This window comes from Saccopteryx bilineata, chromosome 3, assembly GCF_036850765.1.
Source record: "Saccopteryx bilineata isolate mSacBil1 chromosome 3, mSacBil1_pri_phased_curated, whole genome shotgun sequence".
Classification (NCBI taxonomy): Eukaryota; Metazoa; Chordata; class Mammalia; order Chiroptera; family Emballonuridae; genus Saccopteryx; species Saccopteryx bilineata.
Genome location: NC_089492.1, coordinates 87563201 through 87582218, shown reverse-complemented (window position 1 = coordinate 87582218; position 19018 = coordinate 87563201). Strand labels below are relative to the sequence as shown.

General features: G+C 49.6%; 1 protein-coding gene across 1 annotated transcript in view; it reads left to right on the top strand.

Moving 5' to 3' along the window:
* ALK (ALK receptor tyrosine kinase) overlaps positions 1–19018 on the top strand; it is a 690142-nt gene that overhangs the window by 563211 nt on the left and 107913 nt on the right. The window contains exons 6-7 of the mRNA XM_066266820.1: positions 9236–9367; positions 16634–16765. Coding sequence (XP_066122917.1) covers positions 9236–9367; positions 16634–16765 — 264 coding nt within the window. The remainder of the gene's footprint in view (positions 1–9235; positions 9368–16633; positions 16766–19018) is intronic.

Genomic DNA, 19018 nt, shown 5'->3' with positions numbered 1-19018 from the left:
TGTCTAAACTCCTTAAGCAAAACCCACACCCCTTACAACACACACCCCTTACTGCAGCCTGCAAGGTCCTGTCTGATTGGGCCTCTGCCCCCACCTCCTCTCCCAGTCCTCGTGACCATTTGTGGCCCTCTTGAGCCACACTGGTCTTTGCTATGTTTCTAGATCTTTAGTGTTTTTCCACTACCCGAGTGCTATAATTCCTGCTTCTCCATAGCCTCTTTGCATGGCTAACTATCTCTTATTCTTCAGTATCCACTCAAGTATCACCTTCCTGGAGGGGACTCAGGTTGCCTAGCTATCAAACTAGTCGCCCATGGTACCCTCTGTTCACTACCTTAACCCCAATGCCAGGCTCTTAGGAGAAGCTCTGAACATAGTTGTGTAGTAATCCAAAGAGTAAATGGTATGGGGGTGGGGGCATGGGAGGGGGTGGAATTTCTATGGTATAAGCTAGACTCTAGGAATTATCAATTCCTTTGAGGAATTAGCAATTTCCAGAATGCAAGGAAATTCCACCTCACCCCATTTGTCTACGTAAACATGGTGATATATTTTGCACTCCTTTGCCATACATTCATTAGTGCTCACTGCATGCCCGACACTCTACAGGAGGTAAAGTAAGATGGACCACCTGCCTCAAATAATTTAGCATTTCATGGGAGAAGCTAGCAGTGCAGACTCATCATGCAATAGGGTGAGGTGAGTGCACAGTTAAAAATGTGTAATGATTACCAGAGCACCCCAGAGGAAGTCAGTCACATGTTTTCCTTAAAGGAAAAAGAACAAGCCATTGGGGAAAGTGACAGCTGGGTCAGGAGGAATTGTTCAAATGGAGAAGATGGTTGTAGACAAAGATTATAAGTACTCAATAAATGGTGAGTACACCATTGTGTCTCAGGTTACACAAAGGCAGTTGTGATTGCTGCATGTGCATGACACTGCAAGTCAGGCGCTGGGCCAGCAGGTTGTGCTGGGGGCAGAGCCTCGATGGGGCTGGAGTGCTGTGGACACCAGCACAGGCATATGGTCAGATTAGCACCTCGGAGTTGGGCTCAGAGAGCTAACTCTGCTTGTGGGGTTACTCCAGGGCCAATCTTGAACACTCATCATTGCAACTTATTTTTCATAGCTATTCTTGCGTTGAAAATTATTATTGGATTTGTTTCTATCATCATTTTGCCGATAGGTATGGCCCCATAGATGCTCACCCGTACTCTGGGATGTGAGGGATTCCCAAAGGTGCTGTCTGTCTCTAAGATCTGGCTTGTCTAACCCCCTTATTGATCCCTTTCAGCAACCTTCCATGGCACATGCTTCCAAACCTCTTGGGGTACTATATAAAATTAGCTCATAGGCACCCCACATATCATTTATATATATACTTTTATTGAATCCTCACCAAAAATCCTATAAATTAGACAGCATCCCTGATTTACAGAAGAGAAGAACCTCATGAACTGTCACCGTCCACACCGCTAGCTAGTAGAAGAGGGGGCTGGAACCGGGTAATATTTTCCCTACACCTTAGGGGGCACATCAATACAAACTAAACAAAGCAATAGCGTGGGCCGCTGAAGGAAGAACAGATGCGGATTCTGGGTGTGAAAGGAACCCTGCCGACCCTGGACCCAGGAGGGGGTGGTCCCAGTGAGGGTGCTTGGGGCCGGGAAGCTTGAGATTCTTCCAAGGGAAGGAGAAACTGAAAGCCCATTCATTACTCTAATGCTGGAAGTGTCCAGACTTCGGTGTACCCAGTTGTCATGCAGGGAGTTTGTAGAACATGCTGGTCCCAGGGTTCCACCCCCAGATGTTCTGACTGGAGGTCTGCAGGGGCCCAGAAAGCTGCATGGTTAACAAGTTCCTGTGTGCCTTTGTTGCAGAGGGTCTGTGGACACCCCCCCCCAATGCAGTAGCCTAAGCCCGTGGTGAGGTTCCACAATTGGGGGAGCTGAGCCAGGAGAGAAGTGCCTTGCTCATGGCCCAGAGGCTTGTCAGCAGAGCTAGGCCTCCATCCAGCCCTCTCCATTCCCGGCCCGTGCTTTCTGACCCAGCCTACTATCGGCCCTCCGCAGCCAGCCCTCTCCTCGCCCATTTACATTTTGAGTAGGAACCCAAGATGCCAGTTCTTTAATGAGGCTGTCCACACAACAATTTATGAGGCCCAAAGCCCTCGGCAAGACTGGTCTCTGCCAGGCTTAATTTACACAGTTCACAGGCCTTCCATTACCGTCGGCACGGTAGTCACAGCTGTTAGCCTGTGCATGCTGTGTGACTGCCTCCTCATCGTGTCACCATCCATTCCCATGTTTCTGGGCTTGTTTACCCTTAAGTACCTGATTCTCCTCATCCTGGGAATCAGTGAGTTTCTACCGGAGGGAACATGGACCAGCCCACTCCTGACCTTCTTGTCCTCTAGAAGCCAGGCTCCTCCCACACGTCACACCCCCTTGTCTCTAATGTAATAGTGAGACACCCCCCTCACGGAAGCAGCATTCAATTTTCCCCCTTTAACGAGTGTCATTGCTTAGGCAACAGCAAGCAGGTGGGAGATAGTCCAAAAGCTGATACAAATGTGCCTTTTTAAATGCCACATAAATCACCTTAATTAAAAATTAATTAAGTGACCTAAAATTTGACATTCATTTAAAAAAGAAATTTGAGTAAGGAGAGTTGTGTATATTTTTGTAGCATCACATCACCAAGACATGATTGAAGGAGGGGAGTGTGTGGGTTTCTGCTTTGAATGCACAATTAGGGAAAAGGAATCATTCCCAACGGGTGAACCCAATAAGTCACTCGTGATGTGGAACAGCGGTTTGTGTAACCTGACCTGGGCCACACGTGTCTCAGATGCAAATATGAACTGATCTGTGCTGCACTGGAGAGTAGATAAATGGGCAAACAAATGTGGCATGTTGTTTCAGGAGACACGGTCCAGGACACAAGTGACAGATGACTAGGACGGGAGAAGCTAACGTGAAGCAACAAAAGGCAGCTTGCTGGGCAAGAGGCTCGCTAAAGATGCATGGGAGGGAAGAAGGCTTCAGGGAGAGTCATTAAATAGTCAGCATTAATAAGGGTGGCACTAACTATATCAAATCAGCCTTACAGACACACAGCCACCAACAGCCATTGCCCAGAACCCCAGAATCCAGATGTTGCAGATGGATGGTGGTCTTAAAGGTTGGGTCTGAGGCTCCACCCTCATTGTACTGAGGACAGTAGAGGTAAAGGAGGTAACCAAGACACATAAGTACTCACGGGCAGATCTTCCAGCCCTCCGAGGAAGTGGTTCTCAACCCGATGCCCATGGGAATCACTCAGGTAGCTTCTAAAACCACCAATGCTGAGAGCCTGTCCTTCTGCTGATTTGATTGGTCCGGGTGGGGCCTGAAGATCAACGGTATTTCGAACTTCCCAAGTGACTCACATGGGCAGTCAGGGCGCTGCTCCAAAGGCTGACCTGATCCGAGCCGTGGAGAGGAGCTCCGCCTACCATCTGACCAGGTGCTGGGCCTGCCCCTGTGGCTTACTTGCTGTGAGACCACAAGCAAAGCACCGTCCGAGAAACACTGCATTTTGTAGTGCCTTACTGCTTAAAAAGCATTTCTCTGTACATTATTTTAGTCTCCCAAATCCTTGATCTTCCAATTAATCAAATGGGAATAATAATAATTGTTCTACCATTTTTTATGAGGTTCAAACAAGGAAGGATTAGGAAAGCACACTGTAAGCTATGAAGGTGCTATGCAGAGGTAAAGAACAGTGACAATTTTCTGCCCCCAATGACTTACATCATCATTCTGGGAAGGACTACTATTTAAAAGATAGTAAATAAATTCCCACAGAGAAGACTCTTACTAACAAAAGATCCCTACGCACCAACTCCCCCCAGAGTGGCTGAATCTCAGATATCCCTAAGCTTTCTGTGATTGGGACATTTGGTGTTTCATGGTCACCAGGATCCCTGGCACCTATGGGTGGAAAGCATCAAGATGTGCCAGCAGGAAGATCTGTTGCCGCTGAGGCAGGATATGACCACCCCGGGCCTCAGGTTATCACAGTCTATAAGCCAGAATGATCATTTTACAATCACAGAGAGGATGCTGTTTAAGAAACTCAGGCTCTTGATTAAAACCATCACCAAGGGTACTTCCTTCCTTGGAATTTATGGGACCCATAAAAAAAGAACTTGAGAAGACAGAGAGGTTGTTTTTTGTTGTGCCTCATTAGTTTTGAATTTGGGCTGGCAGTAGAGATCAGAGTGCCAGGCATACATCTGATTGAATCTCTCACAAGCATGAAGTTTCCCATGGTATGGAGGAAGCACTACCAGGCAGCCGCATCTCCAGCTGGGGGAGGGGGTGGGGACGACTTGTAAAAGCAGAATTGATGGAGACAGCTCTCTGGGCTGAGGCTGGGCTTCATCTGAGAAAGGAGAGGTTTGGAGAAAAAGTCCGGGGCATCCAGAGAGTGAGGGCAGCCCTACCTTCCCACCACTGGCCCTCTCCTTTGTCAAGGGTAGGGGGGAAGGGTGGGATGCCAACCTCCTGCCCTTCTGTACGTACAGTCACTGCTCCTGAAGACACCCGTCACCTGGGGGTTGCCCCCTCCTAAACAGACACAGCACAGAGGATAGAGAACAAGATGTCAAAAATGTTAGTTGTCACCAGTCCCTCACCAAACCGTGTAACCACGCTCTGCTTTTGTATTCTCAATGATAGAGCAGGTATAATAAAACTTTCCACATATAATACATTGATAGTTCAGTTCCCAAATGTTAAGGTGCGGAGATCTCTATACAGGATATTGTTGCAGACTCATGAGGGTAAGACTTGATACCTCCCTTCCCATCCACCGCGATTAATGCAAGAAGTAATGAGCAATAGGAGTCCAAGGGAAAGGATGCTTAGTGGAGGAGAGAATGGGAGAATCCACAAAAATGTCAGAGATGAGAGGACGAGGTCCCGTTCCCCATTCCTGACAGACAGGATGAGGGAGGGTGGCCCGCGCACAACCAGTAGTGTGTGGGACAAACTCTCTAAGCATACATGCAGAAACAAGAAACCACCAAGGAAAATATGGATAGATTTGTATTATGTACAGACTCAAAACTCCTGTATAGCAAGATACCTTGTAAACAACGAAAATACGTATAAAATACTGGGAGAAATTGTCAAACATATAATAAATAGTTTCGCATCCTTATTCACAATCTCATACAATTCGCATGGAAAACTGAAGAACCTAATGATAAATTGGCAGGTGGAAGTCAACAATGTAAAAGTAAAATAAAGCTAACAATGTGTGAAAAAAAATATTCAGCCTCACTAACTACCAAAGAAATACAAAATAAAACAGCAGGGAAATAGCATTGGTGAAAAATAAAAATCATGATAATATTCAGGGTTGGCCAGGATGGGGTAAAGAGGGCATGCGTGTATGAACACAGCCGGAGAGAGTGTAAATTGGATTAACTTCTAGAAAGCAATTTGGCGGTGTGTATCAAGGGCCTTTAAAATGTTTGCACCCTTTGATTCGGTAATTCCACTTCTGGGAATCTATCCGATGAAGATCGTCTGAAATGCAGGCAAAGGTTTATGTTCAAAAATATTCTTCAAAGAGTTATTATAAGTAGTCAAACAATCAGTCATTGACTACTGTTTAAATAAATGGTGGTACATATTGCCAAGTATTGTAGCCATGAAAAGGTATTCTTCTGGAGAGTCTTTGGAAAAGTTCATGGTATTATTTAATTCTTTTTAAGGCATATGTACCTATGGCACAACTACACACACTTTAAAAGAATAGGCAAAAAATAAATTCGGAGATGTTAAAAATGATGGCCTCTGGGTAGTGAGATTCTGGGCATTGCTTTTGTTTATGTTTATAGGCATATGTTTCTAAAAATGAAGGAAAGTAAAAGAAACTGTAAGACACATTCAGGGAATGACAAATCATTACTGTATGAAACATGCACATGTCATGAAAACACACAATGAGAAACAGGCCTAATCATAAGGCGTGAATAAAACACAACACAGCTTTACATGCATGGCACAGGCTGAGGAAAACAACAAGATTTTTTTATTTTGCTTATACTTTCTTCATTAGGGTTGGGAGCAAGGGTAATCAAGTCTTACTTATATATAAGGGTCCAATATAAGACATAATTTTTGAAAACTAAAAATCATCAAGTAACTGTGAAGACTGTTTCTTTCCTAAACACCTTTACCTTGTAAGGGGCAGAGAGGACAGGCAGTGTCACTAGGCAGGTGGGCCCACAGCTGAAGTGGACACACCAGTCTGGTGCTCACAGTGGCGCCCAGCTGGAGGCCACCTGCCTGCCACTGTGCCTCACCCTCACTTAAATCAGCAACTTCCCCTTAGTAAGTGAAAATAGCAGAGTGGCCCTGTCCTCGTAGTTAGGAGGTGCAAATGAGCAGGCAAGCAAAGCGCTGGCACTGTGCTGGGCAGGGAGCAGGTGCACTCCACGATGCCAGTTACCCTTGCTGAGACCTTGATTCCTGCTTCAAAGCCCGCAGCCGCTCCGGAGAGCCCCGCGGCCTCCCTTCGGGGAGGGACGCCCCGCTGCAGGGAAGACTGAACCTTCCAGGGACCAACAGCAGCTCCGTAGAAGCATTTTACTTCCCAGCTCCCCAGGAGACGGGACTGACCAGCTGTGCATTTCCCTGCATTTGGAATTTGGAACGATTTGGAGCAAGCACTGGCTTAGCCTGTCTTGAGGCACGGGGACAGATAGGGGTGGCCTTTTCCCTTCTGTGTGAGGAAGAAAGGGGCAGAGGTGACCAGTCCGGGGAGCCACAGAGGTCTAGTCACACAAGTTAAGGACCAGAGTTGATCTGAAGCTATGCCGGGTTTCAGGTGACCAGGTCTTAGCTGGCTGACAGCAGCTGGAGCCAGGTTAGGTGGTGTGTTCCTATCCTGTGGCTCTTGTAACAAGCCTGTGGCGCAGAACAACACAAATGCATTCTCTCAGAGCGCTGTGCCGTTCTGAGGGCAGAAGTCTGAAAGCAGTCTCACTGGGCACAAGCCACGCCCACAGAGCCGGCCCTCTGGGAGGCCCTATGGGGTGGGGGTGGGGGTCCGCGTCCTCACCCTCCCCGGCTCCCAGTGGCCACGGCCTTACTAGGCTTATGACTCCAAACACTCGCTGCCATCTTCACAGCCCCTGCTTCTCACTTTGACTTTCTTACTGATTTCTTTAAGGACTTTGTGATTACACCTGGATAATCCAGAATAACCTCCCCTATCTAAAGATCCTTAATTTAGTCATATTAGTGAAGTCTCTTTTACCTCATGAAGTAACGTATTTGCAGGTTTGAGGGATGGGGATGTGGGTTCATTGTTCAGCCAGCCACAGGTAGGTAACCCAAGGTGTGGGCTTCCTGTGCCCCCTCGTAGGGGCCAGGCTATGGCTGGGCCGGGGTGGGGGCACACATGGAGGCTCACACAGCTTGGTGAGAAGGTGGAAACACACTCCTGAGCTGGTTCCAGAGTCAGGCTGCCTGGCACTGATGCACAGGGTTCGTGGGGAGAGACAGACAGGTGAGACATGGAAGGAACTGTGGACTCAGATCTCAAAGGACCTTGGGGTGCTGCTTTAAGCACATGGGTGTGATTCCCTGTGGAGAACAAGGCTGTTTTCCATATCTGGGGTTTATGGAGAATGCCCAGCCAGGCAGGAGGCCTGGCAACAAGGCCATCGGCCACCTGCTGACAAAATGAGCCTTGTCTGGACTAGCCTGGACGAGGGGCACATGGCCACCCCCAGCACTCCCTTCTGTGAGATGGAGAGAGTGGCTTTGCAGTTGGACACATGGGACCTGGATCCCATTTACCAGCTGACCTCAGGTCACTCACTGAAGCTCTGTGACTCAGTGTCCCACTTAGGAAATGGACACTGCTAAGATTTGCCTCACTTCTTCACAGAACCAGACGTGCTGAGGCACACAGGGGGATCCTAGGCGTAAACTGGTGGACTTGGTGAGTTTCCATGCTATTGGGAACAATCCAACAAACCAGAAAATGATGGAATTTTAGGTATTAAAAGTCATCTAACCTGGAGAGTCCCACATCACAACCAGCTGGGCGATTTTATTAAAATAAAATTTAATAGAGACCAGTCTAATATCGCAGCCAGGGTTGGAGCCCCCCCCACACACACACACACATGAGGCTCAGAGAAGCTGCAGGACTTGCCAGGGGCAGTCCTGGTTCATTCTCGCCACCCCCGCCTGAGCACTGGGGTGATGGGTGGGGTGGGGAGACCCTTGAGGCACCAGCTGCCATGGGGGTGGAGCTGGGAAAGAGGACAGAGCGCCAGGCAGCCAGACTTGGGGTGGGCCATTCCTGCTCATTCCCACAAGGGCTCCCCCATTCCACACCGACTGGTGACAGGGACAGGTGATGCCATCAGAAGCACCAGCCAGGCCCTTGTTGGGTGGTCCCAGGCAAAGTACCCATTGAGTAGGGCACGCCAGGCCAGGTCAGTCTACTCTTCCCTGAAGCCTGGCTCTCTTGGGTCACAGGTTAATTATCATAATGTATTGTTCTTCATACAGAAACAAATAACTGCGAACATGTTCATTATAAACTGCCCCCTCTCCCATCCTCTACTGGATAATACAATTTATCTAGAATTTCAGAACTGCACTAGACTTTAGAAATATGGTCAAAACTCCTTCTTTTGTAAATGAAGATATGGGGTCCAGACAGAGAAAGGACGAGGTCAGCATCACACAGCCAGTCATGGAGGAGCCGGCCCAGCACCGGGCCTCGCCGTGGTCTTGTATTCCCAAGAGCACTGCATGCTTCTGGAGTCACTGGTGGTGGAATCTAGGGACAAGAACACGGGGACATACACTGGACCACATATTTCCCTTGATACCCCAAATTTGATCTTGAAGGTAGAGTTATCTGAGTGCAGATGAGGCCCCACCCACAGGCTGCCGACCTGGCAAATAAAGCAATGGATTTGAGGACCCCAGACTGTTGGGGGGACATGGACCAAACTTTGGCCACTCTACTACTTCCCGTCACTAGAAAATGAGATCCCCAGGGGGCTGGGGGTGGTTAGTGTTTAGACTTCCTCTCGGTGTCCTGGTGTGGCCCTGGGTGTGGCCACGTTGAGATGCTGGTGTCTTAGGCTATTGGGATGTGAACATCAGGGCCACCAAACCTGACCAGGGGGGTGTCTCTGTGTGCTCTCCAGGAACATCCCCAGGCTCAAAGATGGCCCTGCAGAGCTCCTTCACCTGCTGGAACGGGACGGTCCTCCAGCTCGGGCAGGCCTGCGACTTCCACCGGGACTGCGCCCAGGGAGAAGACGAGGGCCAGCTGTGCAGTGAGTAGCTGGGGCTGCCCCCACCTCACCCGAACCCATGCTCACCTCCCTCTCCTGCCCCCCTCGCCCCATGCTCTGGAACTTGGACAGCCTTCCTCACATCCAGTGCCACGTGTGTCTCTTCTCAGTGGCAACTTCCAAAAGCTGTACAGTCTTCAAGACACAGAGCTAAGATCTGTGGTCCGGAAATAGCATATAAGTTAAGAACCAAACAAGATCTTATAAGCTACGCTGTCAGCCTGCTCATGCACAGGGAAAATGTTCAGGCCACAGCCCAGCTCTGTAACAGGACCTTAGAGCCCTCCATGACCAGACTTCCCTCACTTCTCCATCCTTCTCTCTCATCACCCACCTGCCTCTCTCATCCTTCCGACCCTTTGTGGACCCCGGCCCCAGCCGTATCAGACCGCTTCTTAGCTCCCTCGTGCCTCCGTGCCTCTGTCTGTGTGGCAGGCCTTGCCCGGGATGCCCGTCCCTTCTCAAGTCGCATCCGTTCCAAGACTTGCCTCGAGAGTTGACTCTTCTGGGAAGCCTCCTCTGACCATCCCCCACAAGCCGGTTCTTCTTTCCCTGGACCTCCTCCCCCAGCTCGGTGTATTGTATTCTCCATCCACCATAACGTGCATTATTTTATACAGCTTTGTTTGAGAAGTCGTTCACATGCCATACAATTCACCCACTTAGAGTATACAATTCAGTGTTTTTAGCATAGTCACAAGGTTGTTCAACCATCACCACAATCTAGTTTCAGGACATTTTTATCACTCCACTAAGAAACCCCTAGAAATCTTTCCTCACTTTTCTCCATCTATGCCCCCTCTATGGGCCCTCAGTAACCACTAATCTACCTCTGTTCCTATAGATTTGCCAATTCTGGCCATTTCATATAAACAGAATCATATAATATGTGGTCTTTTGTGATTAACTTCTTCCACTTAGCATAATGTTTCCCAGGGCCAAACATGTTTCTGCTTGTATTATCTTTCACGTATTTTCATTGCTGAATTATATTTCACTGTATAGATATACCACATTTTGTTCATCCTTTCATCAATTGATGTGTATTTGGGTTGTTTCCACTTTGGGGCTATCATGAATAATGTTGCTGTGAACATTTGTGTGTAACTGTTTGTGTGGGCAGATGTTTTTATTTCTCTTGGGTATATATATATACCCAAGGGGTAGAATTGCTGGGTCACATGGTAACTCTATATTTAACAGTTTGAGGAACTGCCAAGCTGTTTTCCAAAGTGGCTGCACCATCTTACATTCCCACCAGTACTGTATCATGGTTCTAACTTCTCCACATTCTTGCCAACATTTATTGTTATCTGCCTTACTATTTTAGCCATCTGAGTGGGTGCGCATCGATTACATTTCATGAAAGTGGTTTCCATGTTTCTCTTCTTCTCTGTGAGCAGGTTGAGTCTGGTACCCTTCCCTATTCTGATATCTCAACTGATTCCTGGCACACCTGACTCTCTGTTGATTAAAATGAATAAATGAGTTGGGGAGACTTGGGCTTCACAGAGGAAAACAAGTTTCCTCTGAGGTCTCTGTGCCCTTTAGCAGCAGAGTGAGACTCCCAGCCCAGTGCTCACTCCATCCACTTCAATACAGTGTCGTCGGTAGCTGTTTGACTAGAAGTAAACACTCTAGAGGTTTTTACATCTCTTCCAGGATGTGGGCTCAGAACACATATAATGTGAGCTTGACAATGTGCTAGATCCCGGAGCAGAGAGGAGTAACACAGCACGTGCCCCTGAAGCGCTGAAAACCCAGCGCGGGGCAGGACGGGAAACCACAGCACTGTGGCTGGAAGGACGCCACGGACGTGCGTCTGGGCGCTGTGATCCAGACACGGCAGCCAACGCCTCACCCATTCCCGACCAGCCCCAAGACACTGGCCTGCAAATCGCTTTAAAAAGTTAACAGTTTCCCAGGTCATCTGGAGGACAGATTTTCCCTTGGGAGAAAAACGGTTTTATTTATTCTCTTTTAAATGAACTATAAAGAAATCCATTTTTCAACTTGAAAACTACCTTTTATGCAAAATATTCCAGTGAAGTTTTCCAATAATCATGGAATTGTGGTTGTTTAGAGAAAACCCAGTAAAGGGCGACAGGTAAGAGCTTCGCTGGTCCCACACTGGCTGCAGCCCTTCCCACGGAGCTCTCACTGGATGCACGGACCGCAGTGAAACCGGCCCCCACTCGGCCCCGGCAGACGCCCATGCCCCTCTCTTGCATTATTTGTCTCGGCAGTGTTTCCAGCAGCGCCTCTGAGCCGTGTGATTTTGCTTTTGCCTTTTTAAAGGTTTTTGATACCAACTCCCCAGCAGGGACATGGGTCAGGCAGGCCATGCCCTGATTTACAGTTGGGAAAATGAAAGCACAGAGAAGGTAATTGATTTGTTCGGGTCACACAGCACACCAGGGAGGGAGCCATGATTAGAGCACTGAGCCTGCGGGATCCAGCCCAGTACTGTGAGCTCAGGGCATTTTCCCACCACTCTGGGACTTGCCATTAACGTGCTTCCAGGACCAACTCCAAGCTTGAGGGCAGCCCGGCTCCAGTCGGAGGGCAGGCGCCTGGGGCCTTGTGGCCTTTTCAGCCACACTTGAACAGCTGCTCTGACCAGCTGTCAGAATGACAGCTCCACCCTGGAGAATACCCCCATCAAGTTCTTTGCTACAGAATCGGTTCCTAGGAAAAGAAGTTTAATTCAGAAAGAGGGTTATTTCAATCTTTTTGCTACTCTGATCTTGGAAATATCTTAGCAAATACCCTTTTTCTTATTCGTGTGCCCCATTCCCTCTGGCATATTTGCCGTCTTCCCCATGACATTGACTGGTCTTGATTCTGAAAACCATCCCCATGAAGATAACAATAATAATAATGGCTAACATTTACTATGTACTCGGAGCTTCTCCAAACACTTTTCGTGTATTAACAATCCTATGTGATGCTATAAAACCCATCTTAGAGATGAACCTGAAGCCATGATCAAACCATTAGCCAGTGGCCGAGCAGTGATTCAGAATCAGTCTGCCTCCAAAGCCCACACTCTGAACCACTACGAGCCAGACTCTTCTGTTCTTTGAGTTTCCAGCAGTTGGTTGTGCAAAGCACAACCCTAGCTGCACATCCACTCAGGGAGAAAGAACCAGGAGAAAGTCAGAGAAGGGGCAGGGCTCTGCCCCCACCTTCCTGGGAGAGGAAAGGGGTTGGGGGTAAGATTGTTCCTCCCCACCCCTGGTCCTCAAGTTCCTCATTTGTAATATGAGTTGAAACAGAATGCCCACTGATGTGTTGATGTCCATAATGCCTTTAGGACAATATTTTTTTTACCTCACCTGATCATTCCCAGGTAGCCTGGAACCTATTAGAGTGTTTCCTCTGAGCAGGTGTTGACCTATTGGGCATGTCCAGGTCTTCTAAGGAACCCCCATGAGGGTCACCAGTCTTGGTCCAGGTTAGTCAGCCTTGCCATGGTTGGAATTTGGAGGGAAATTCAGGTTGTATCCCATCAACTCTCAGCCTCAACTCCACATCCTCCTGGAAGGAGTTCAGCACACATACCTTCCCCACACAATATTCATTCAAATTATCAGGCTCAACCCTGAGCAACAGTTCTGTCTGAGATCAGTAGGTGACCTGAAATAAAGGTGGTGGCGTTGTTCTTGCCCTCCTCCAACCATCCAATCATGGATGTGTCCGTTCACACCCTGTCCTCCAAACCCATGCACCATCCTCCTTCCTCCTTCCAACTAAACATCGCCAACCCAAGTGAGACATCCAGGAGGCAACAGCTCACCTAAGGGTGTCTTCACTCCCTGTGTGTCGAACAATAGCTTCTATGAAATGTGACTCCCCAGAAAGGGATGAGGCGTTCCCGCTCCATCCCCCCCAGAGACTCATCAATTCACCAGGTATTTGCAAGTAGCTTACTTCCCCTGCATGTCCTCAGTAATCTCATCTGTTTGGCGGGGATACTTTGCCTGCCAGGCAAAAACAGGTTGTTGTTTTTTTTTATGTTTCTTTATTGTGAAATAAAACATGTTGGTTGTAAAATATTTGAAAAATCTAGAAATGTACGTAGGAGAAAATAACTGTTGCCCATAATCCTCCCTCTCAGACATTCAGAGATAACCATAATATTTTGATGTATTTCTTCTAACATTCTTTCCCATGACTCGATATTTTCAAGGAGATGTATAACACGTATTTATCAAAAATGTTAACAGAGTTGTCATGCAGGAGGGGAGAGAAGTGGTGTCATTTGGCCTGGAGTTTACACTTGGCAGTTCCTTCCACTGTTGCTGAGGTCACATCTCTGTGACTCCACAAATTTGTCTCTCTTAGAGTGGAATCGGGTGTCATAATTGCCACATGTTGCAGGATTGATTGACCCCCACACTGCCCCGTTTGGCCGTCCAGCCAACGAAATCCCTGGCTGCGGCCCAAGAAGAGGGCGGGGTAGAGCAGCACTTCTCAGGGGTGGGAACCACCTGGAGAACATTTGAAATGCAGATTCTGATTGGAGGGATGGGAATGGGGCGGGGGACCTGAGACTCCACACTTCTAACAGTTTCACAGGTGATGCGGATGTGGCTGGTCCCTGGACCACATTTTGAATGGCAAAGGGTTAGAGAACAAAACTCACTCTCATTTCATTCAGCAACTAAGTATTGAGATCCCACAATGTGCCAAGCACTGCACAGGTGCTTGGGGCGAATGAGAGGAGAAAGGGATGATCAGAGGAGGCGTTGACAGTAGACCCAACCCTGTGTGCCAATGTTGTGCTCAGCACTCGGCCTTAGCAGCAATTTTCCAAACCAGGCCTAATGCACCAAGGGCCTTTGCTCTGATGCCCACCCCCACCAGCTTCCTTAGGAGTGGCTTCTTGCTGAGCACATGCCCCAGTGTGGTCGCAGTAGTGGAAACCTTGTCGCCTCCCCCTCCCGCTGCCCTTCGAGGTTTTAATTAGCACATAAATTGTCCATTGACCGATCTTCCTCCCTGCTGAAAAGAAAGACTCTTCCAATCCCAGCTCACCCTGGATCCTATGCCAGCTAGAACAAGGATGGGCTTCTAGAAGGTGCAGAACGCCAGGCTCTCCTCCTTCCTGTCCAGGAGGAAGGCAGAGGCGGAGCTACCTGAGTCATTTCCCGAAAGGCAGCTGGGGGCCTGTCCCCACCTCCGGGGCAGTGTTGGCTGTTGTAGTGCCTCCCCTGGTGAGCTCCCCTGCCCGGGTGTGGAGGGCAGACCATAACCCCACTACCACTCTGTATTTGCTCAACTCGGTTTACCAAATGTTTCCACACTCTTTATTTTGTCCTCAAAACAGCCCTATGGAATGGACACTAATATTACCCCACTGTACAGCTGAGGGCGCTAAGGCTCTGAGGAAGGAGGTGACTTGCCTAAGGCCACACAGCAGGAGGAGGTGAGGCTAGGACTAGAGCCCAGGTCTCCATTCCAAGGCTGATGCAGCACCAGCACCCACCAGACAAGGTCTCTGCCTCACCTCCTAAAAGGGAGGAAAGAGTGACATGCCATGCGGGCCCCCGCCAGCCCTGCCCCCTCCTTCAGGCCGGAACCTGGAACCTGCTGGAATCTTCCATCGTAGTTCCTGGTTAAAACACGCATGTAAAGGACACTTCATGGAAGGTCACCAGTTAGTTTTTGCAAAAGAAGTGGATGTGGGATCCCTTGAGGGGGGCATAAAAAATAAAATAGAAAGATCTCCTTAGCTTTTGGATTTTTAATCAGAGGAACATGCAGGGCTTGGGGGAAAATGATTTCTTCAGGGGGGTATAAATGGGAAGAGATGCTCAAAGCCAGTGACAGCCTGTTTTAATTTATAATCCTGCCTCTGTGCGAAACGCACAGAGACTCAGGGAGAAATGAGTGATAATTCATGAAGGTGCTGTCACAGCCAGGAAGCATCAGGGCCCTCTTTGTTAGCCTTCGCCGCCACAAGGGCTGAGACAGAGGGAGGGCACAGAGCAGCGGGTCCGGCAGAGAGCACCTTCCCTCCTGCACAGACACAGCCCTGCTGCTCCTCCACGGCTGGCCAGGGGCGGCTGGCACTGTCACAAAGCCTGGGCTGGTCCTCTCAGGGCTAAGCGCTTTCCCTCTGCCTTTCTCCAAAGCAAGCTGGAGAACATAAGCCCTCTCTAATCCTCTCCCCTTTCCTCCTTCCTCTGTGGGCAGCAGGGAAATAGATGGTCTAGAGAGCTGACTGTGGCCTCTTTGGTGGGACCTGAGGTCAGTCTGATGCAGAGAAAGGATAATGAGGCCCTTTATGCTGAGCCAACAGATGATATAAAGAGGTCCCAGTGACTGAGATTGCTTGGTAGGTGAGGTTATGCTGGGGTAGTAAACCATCCGGAATTTCAGGGTCTTACCGTAACATTTACAGGCCCTGTCGGCTGGGAGTGGGGGCGGGGCCTCTGCTGCATGGCACCTCTCAGGGCCCCAGGCTGGCAGCGGCTCCATCCTCACATGGCAGCATCCCCAGGAACAGGGGCTCTCCTCAGCCCCTCCAGCAGGGAAGGGGGAGACTGAAGAACACACAGCACAAGGGCTTCTCACAGCCTCAACCCGGAGGAGACCGTGTCACTTCCGCTCATGTTTCATTGTCCAGAACTGCTCCTGTGGCTTCACTAACTGCAAGGGGGTTGGGATTTAATAAAGGGGACCAAAATGAAAGCTCTGAGCCAATGCGTCTCTGCAGACAGGGCAATTTAAGGGACCCAAACCAACTCCTGGCCAACAATGACACTGCTACTGTTACATTCTTGCCCTGGGATTGACCATTAGAAGTGTAGTCCAGTGAGATACACGTTGGCTTCTCCTGGAGCCACATTCATTGTGGATCTATGTCCAGAACACAGAAATAGAAGAGCTAGGTTCATGTCCCCGCTGGGTTACCTAGTGGCTATGTGACCTTGGTTAGGTTGCTTAACATCTCTGAGCCTCTGCTTTGTCATATCTAAACTGGATTAACAGTACCCATTGCCGTGGAGTTATTACTATTTTTTTTTTCCTGAAGATTAGAAAATCGTAAACCAGCACATGCACAAGTTAGGGATTGGTGACTCTCTTCATTGTGATCAGTATCATTAGACTTCAAAGGTCTGGCTGGGGAGCTATTATTAGTGAGGATAATCTGGTCACACCTGGCTAGTTATACTTGACTTTGGCATTTTTGCATTTAGCCTTCCTGGAAATGACTGTGTCCCTGTGGTCTCCCCGCAGGTAAACTCCCTGCTGGTTTTTACTGCAGTTTCGAGGATGGCTTCTGTGGCTGGTCCCAAGGCACAGTCTCACCCCACACGCCCCAGTGGCAGGTCAAGACTCTAAAGGAGGCCTGGTTCCAGGAACACCAAGGTATTGCCACTCCCTTTTTCTCCCCTTGGTGCCCACCTGGCCAGATGAGAGACCTAGGGCACCACCCCAGGGTAGCTGGACCTTGCCCCACCTTGCAGGGAAAACCCAGTGGCTATCCAGAGCTTGCCCGGGAGTGCTCCCACACGGCTCCCTCTTCAGACCCTCCTGGGCATTCAGATGATTAAATCAGTCCCAGGTACTGACCAGGTGGCGGTGCAGTGAATAGAGCATAGGCCTGGGATGCATAGGGCCCAGGTCTGAAACCCCGAGGTCGCTGCCTTGAGTGTGGACTCATCTAGCTTGAGCCTGGGTTCACCAGCTTGAGTGAGGGGTCGCTGATTTTCATGTGGGATCATTAACATGACCCCAAGGTCACTGGCTTGAGCAAGGGGTTACTCAGTCTGCTGAAGCAGCCCCGGCCAAGGCACATATGAGAAAGCAATCAATGAACAACTAAGGTGCCACAACAAAGAGTTGATGCTTCTCATCTCTCTCCCTTCCTGTCTGTCTGTCCCTATTGGCCCCTCTCTGTGTCTCTCTCTCACACACACACACAATTTAGGCCCAGGTAGATGTCACCTTTTGTTCCTTAAAATGAGAAACAGCACTAGCTGAAAGATAAGAATAACAGCAGCAACAATCAGAATGATCCATTCATACAAGTATTTGTTGAGACCTACTATGTGTCCAGCCCATTGCTCCTTGAGAGGTAATGCAATCCGTAGCCCTCTTTATGACTGGGGAGGCTGAGGCACAGGGAGACTTTCGTCATTTGCAATTGGTAAACCTTGTCCCACATCTGGTCAGCCTGGCCTCCTCAGCCACACCCCCACCTTCACCTGCGGCTTAACCGGGCAACGCCATCCCTCCCTGGGCCATAACCTCCCAACCCGTGCCTGAAGGCCAGAGGGGCGAAGGGCCTGCACACACCCAGGAGGTGGCCACCCACACCTGGCCGAGCTGACTCTACACTTGGAGACACTGGCCGTGCTGGGGTCAGAGAGGGTGAGGGAGGCCAGCAGGTCAGTGTGGCCAGCACAGCTCTGAGAGTCAGGCTACTGGGAAGGCCAGGCCATCCAGCGTGGGCCCAGCCTTGTGCTGTGCCCCGGAGTGAGGCCTGGGCAGGCCCCGGGGCCCCCCTCTCTGCAGGGTGGGGCTTGAGGGCGGGCCTCACTCCCTCTCCCCTCCCTGCATTTGCTTGCTTTCTGTGGAGCTGGAGACCCTCAAAAAAGAATCCCTCTCTTTCCAGAAGATCACAGGTTCTATGGATTTCTTCAAGAATTAATCATTATTGTTATAAAAGTGTGACAGTGGACAACTACACAGAGCCCGTGCAGTCCGCTCTCGGTCCTCAGAGCTAGCTGCATCTGAGTGTGTGGGCTTCGGCCGTGAGGAGGGCAGCCAAGTTATTGCAGCCAGGGGAGCATTCTGTAGATGTGGGGAACACCAGATGTGGAGGCCCGAGAGCTCCCGCTTCTCCTCCCAGCCTCCTCGGCACACCGCCCTGTCCTCAGCACCCTGCCTGCAGGATCAGAGAGGGAGACAGAGCACAAAGCTAGACATGACCTTTATGGCTCGCAGTCCCCGGCAGCACCCAGAGCAAATAAATGACCGGCACGTGTTGAACACCTCTAATGCCTCCTAAAGTAACTTGTCCACCGACTGCTCTGATCACAGACCAGCTTTTCTTACCTCAAGATAAGCTCTGCCTTTCTGTAAATTCTACTCATAGGTCATGGTTTCTGCCTCCCGGAGCCCCACAGAACTCAGCGACAGCCTTTCCCACACAGGCAGCCCTAAAGATATTTGAAGACAACCACTGTGACCCACACACCGTAGGAGGTCCTATCTCTCCCCAGTCACATAACCCCCTCAACTTGATCCTTCCTGAAGGGTGGGCAGCATGCTTTCTAAGATTTCTGGCCCATCCTGGCTACTCTGCTCTGAATCCACCTGAATGTGCTACTTGGTAGTAACTCAGTAACAGACTTTGCTAAGAGACAGAAGTAGAGATGAATGAGTGAAGTCCTGCGTGGCGTTCGGCGGGGTGCCTCGGAGCTGCGGGCTCACTCCGGCACCTTCTCCATGGCACCGACTGTCTGCAGACTGCCCTGTGGGTCCTGGCAGTTCACAGTGCTCCTTCCACTACCATGTGGGCTGCTGCTCAGACCTCTAAGGTTTCCAGGCAGGTTAGTGCTTAGAAAACACAACACATGAGTCTTCCTGGTCAGGACCTGTGGCACAGGATGACCT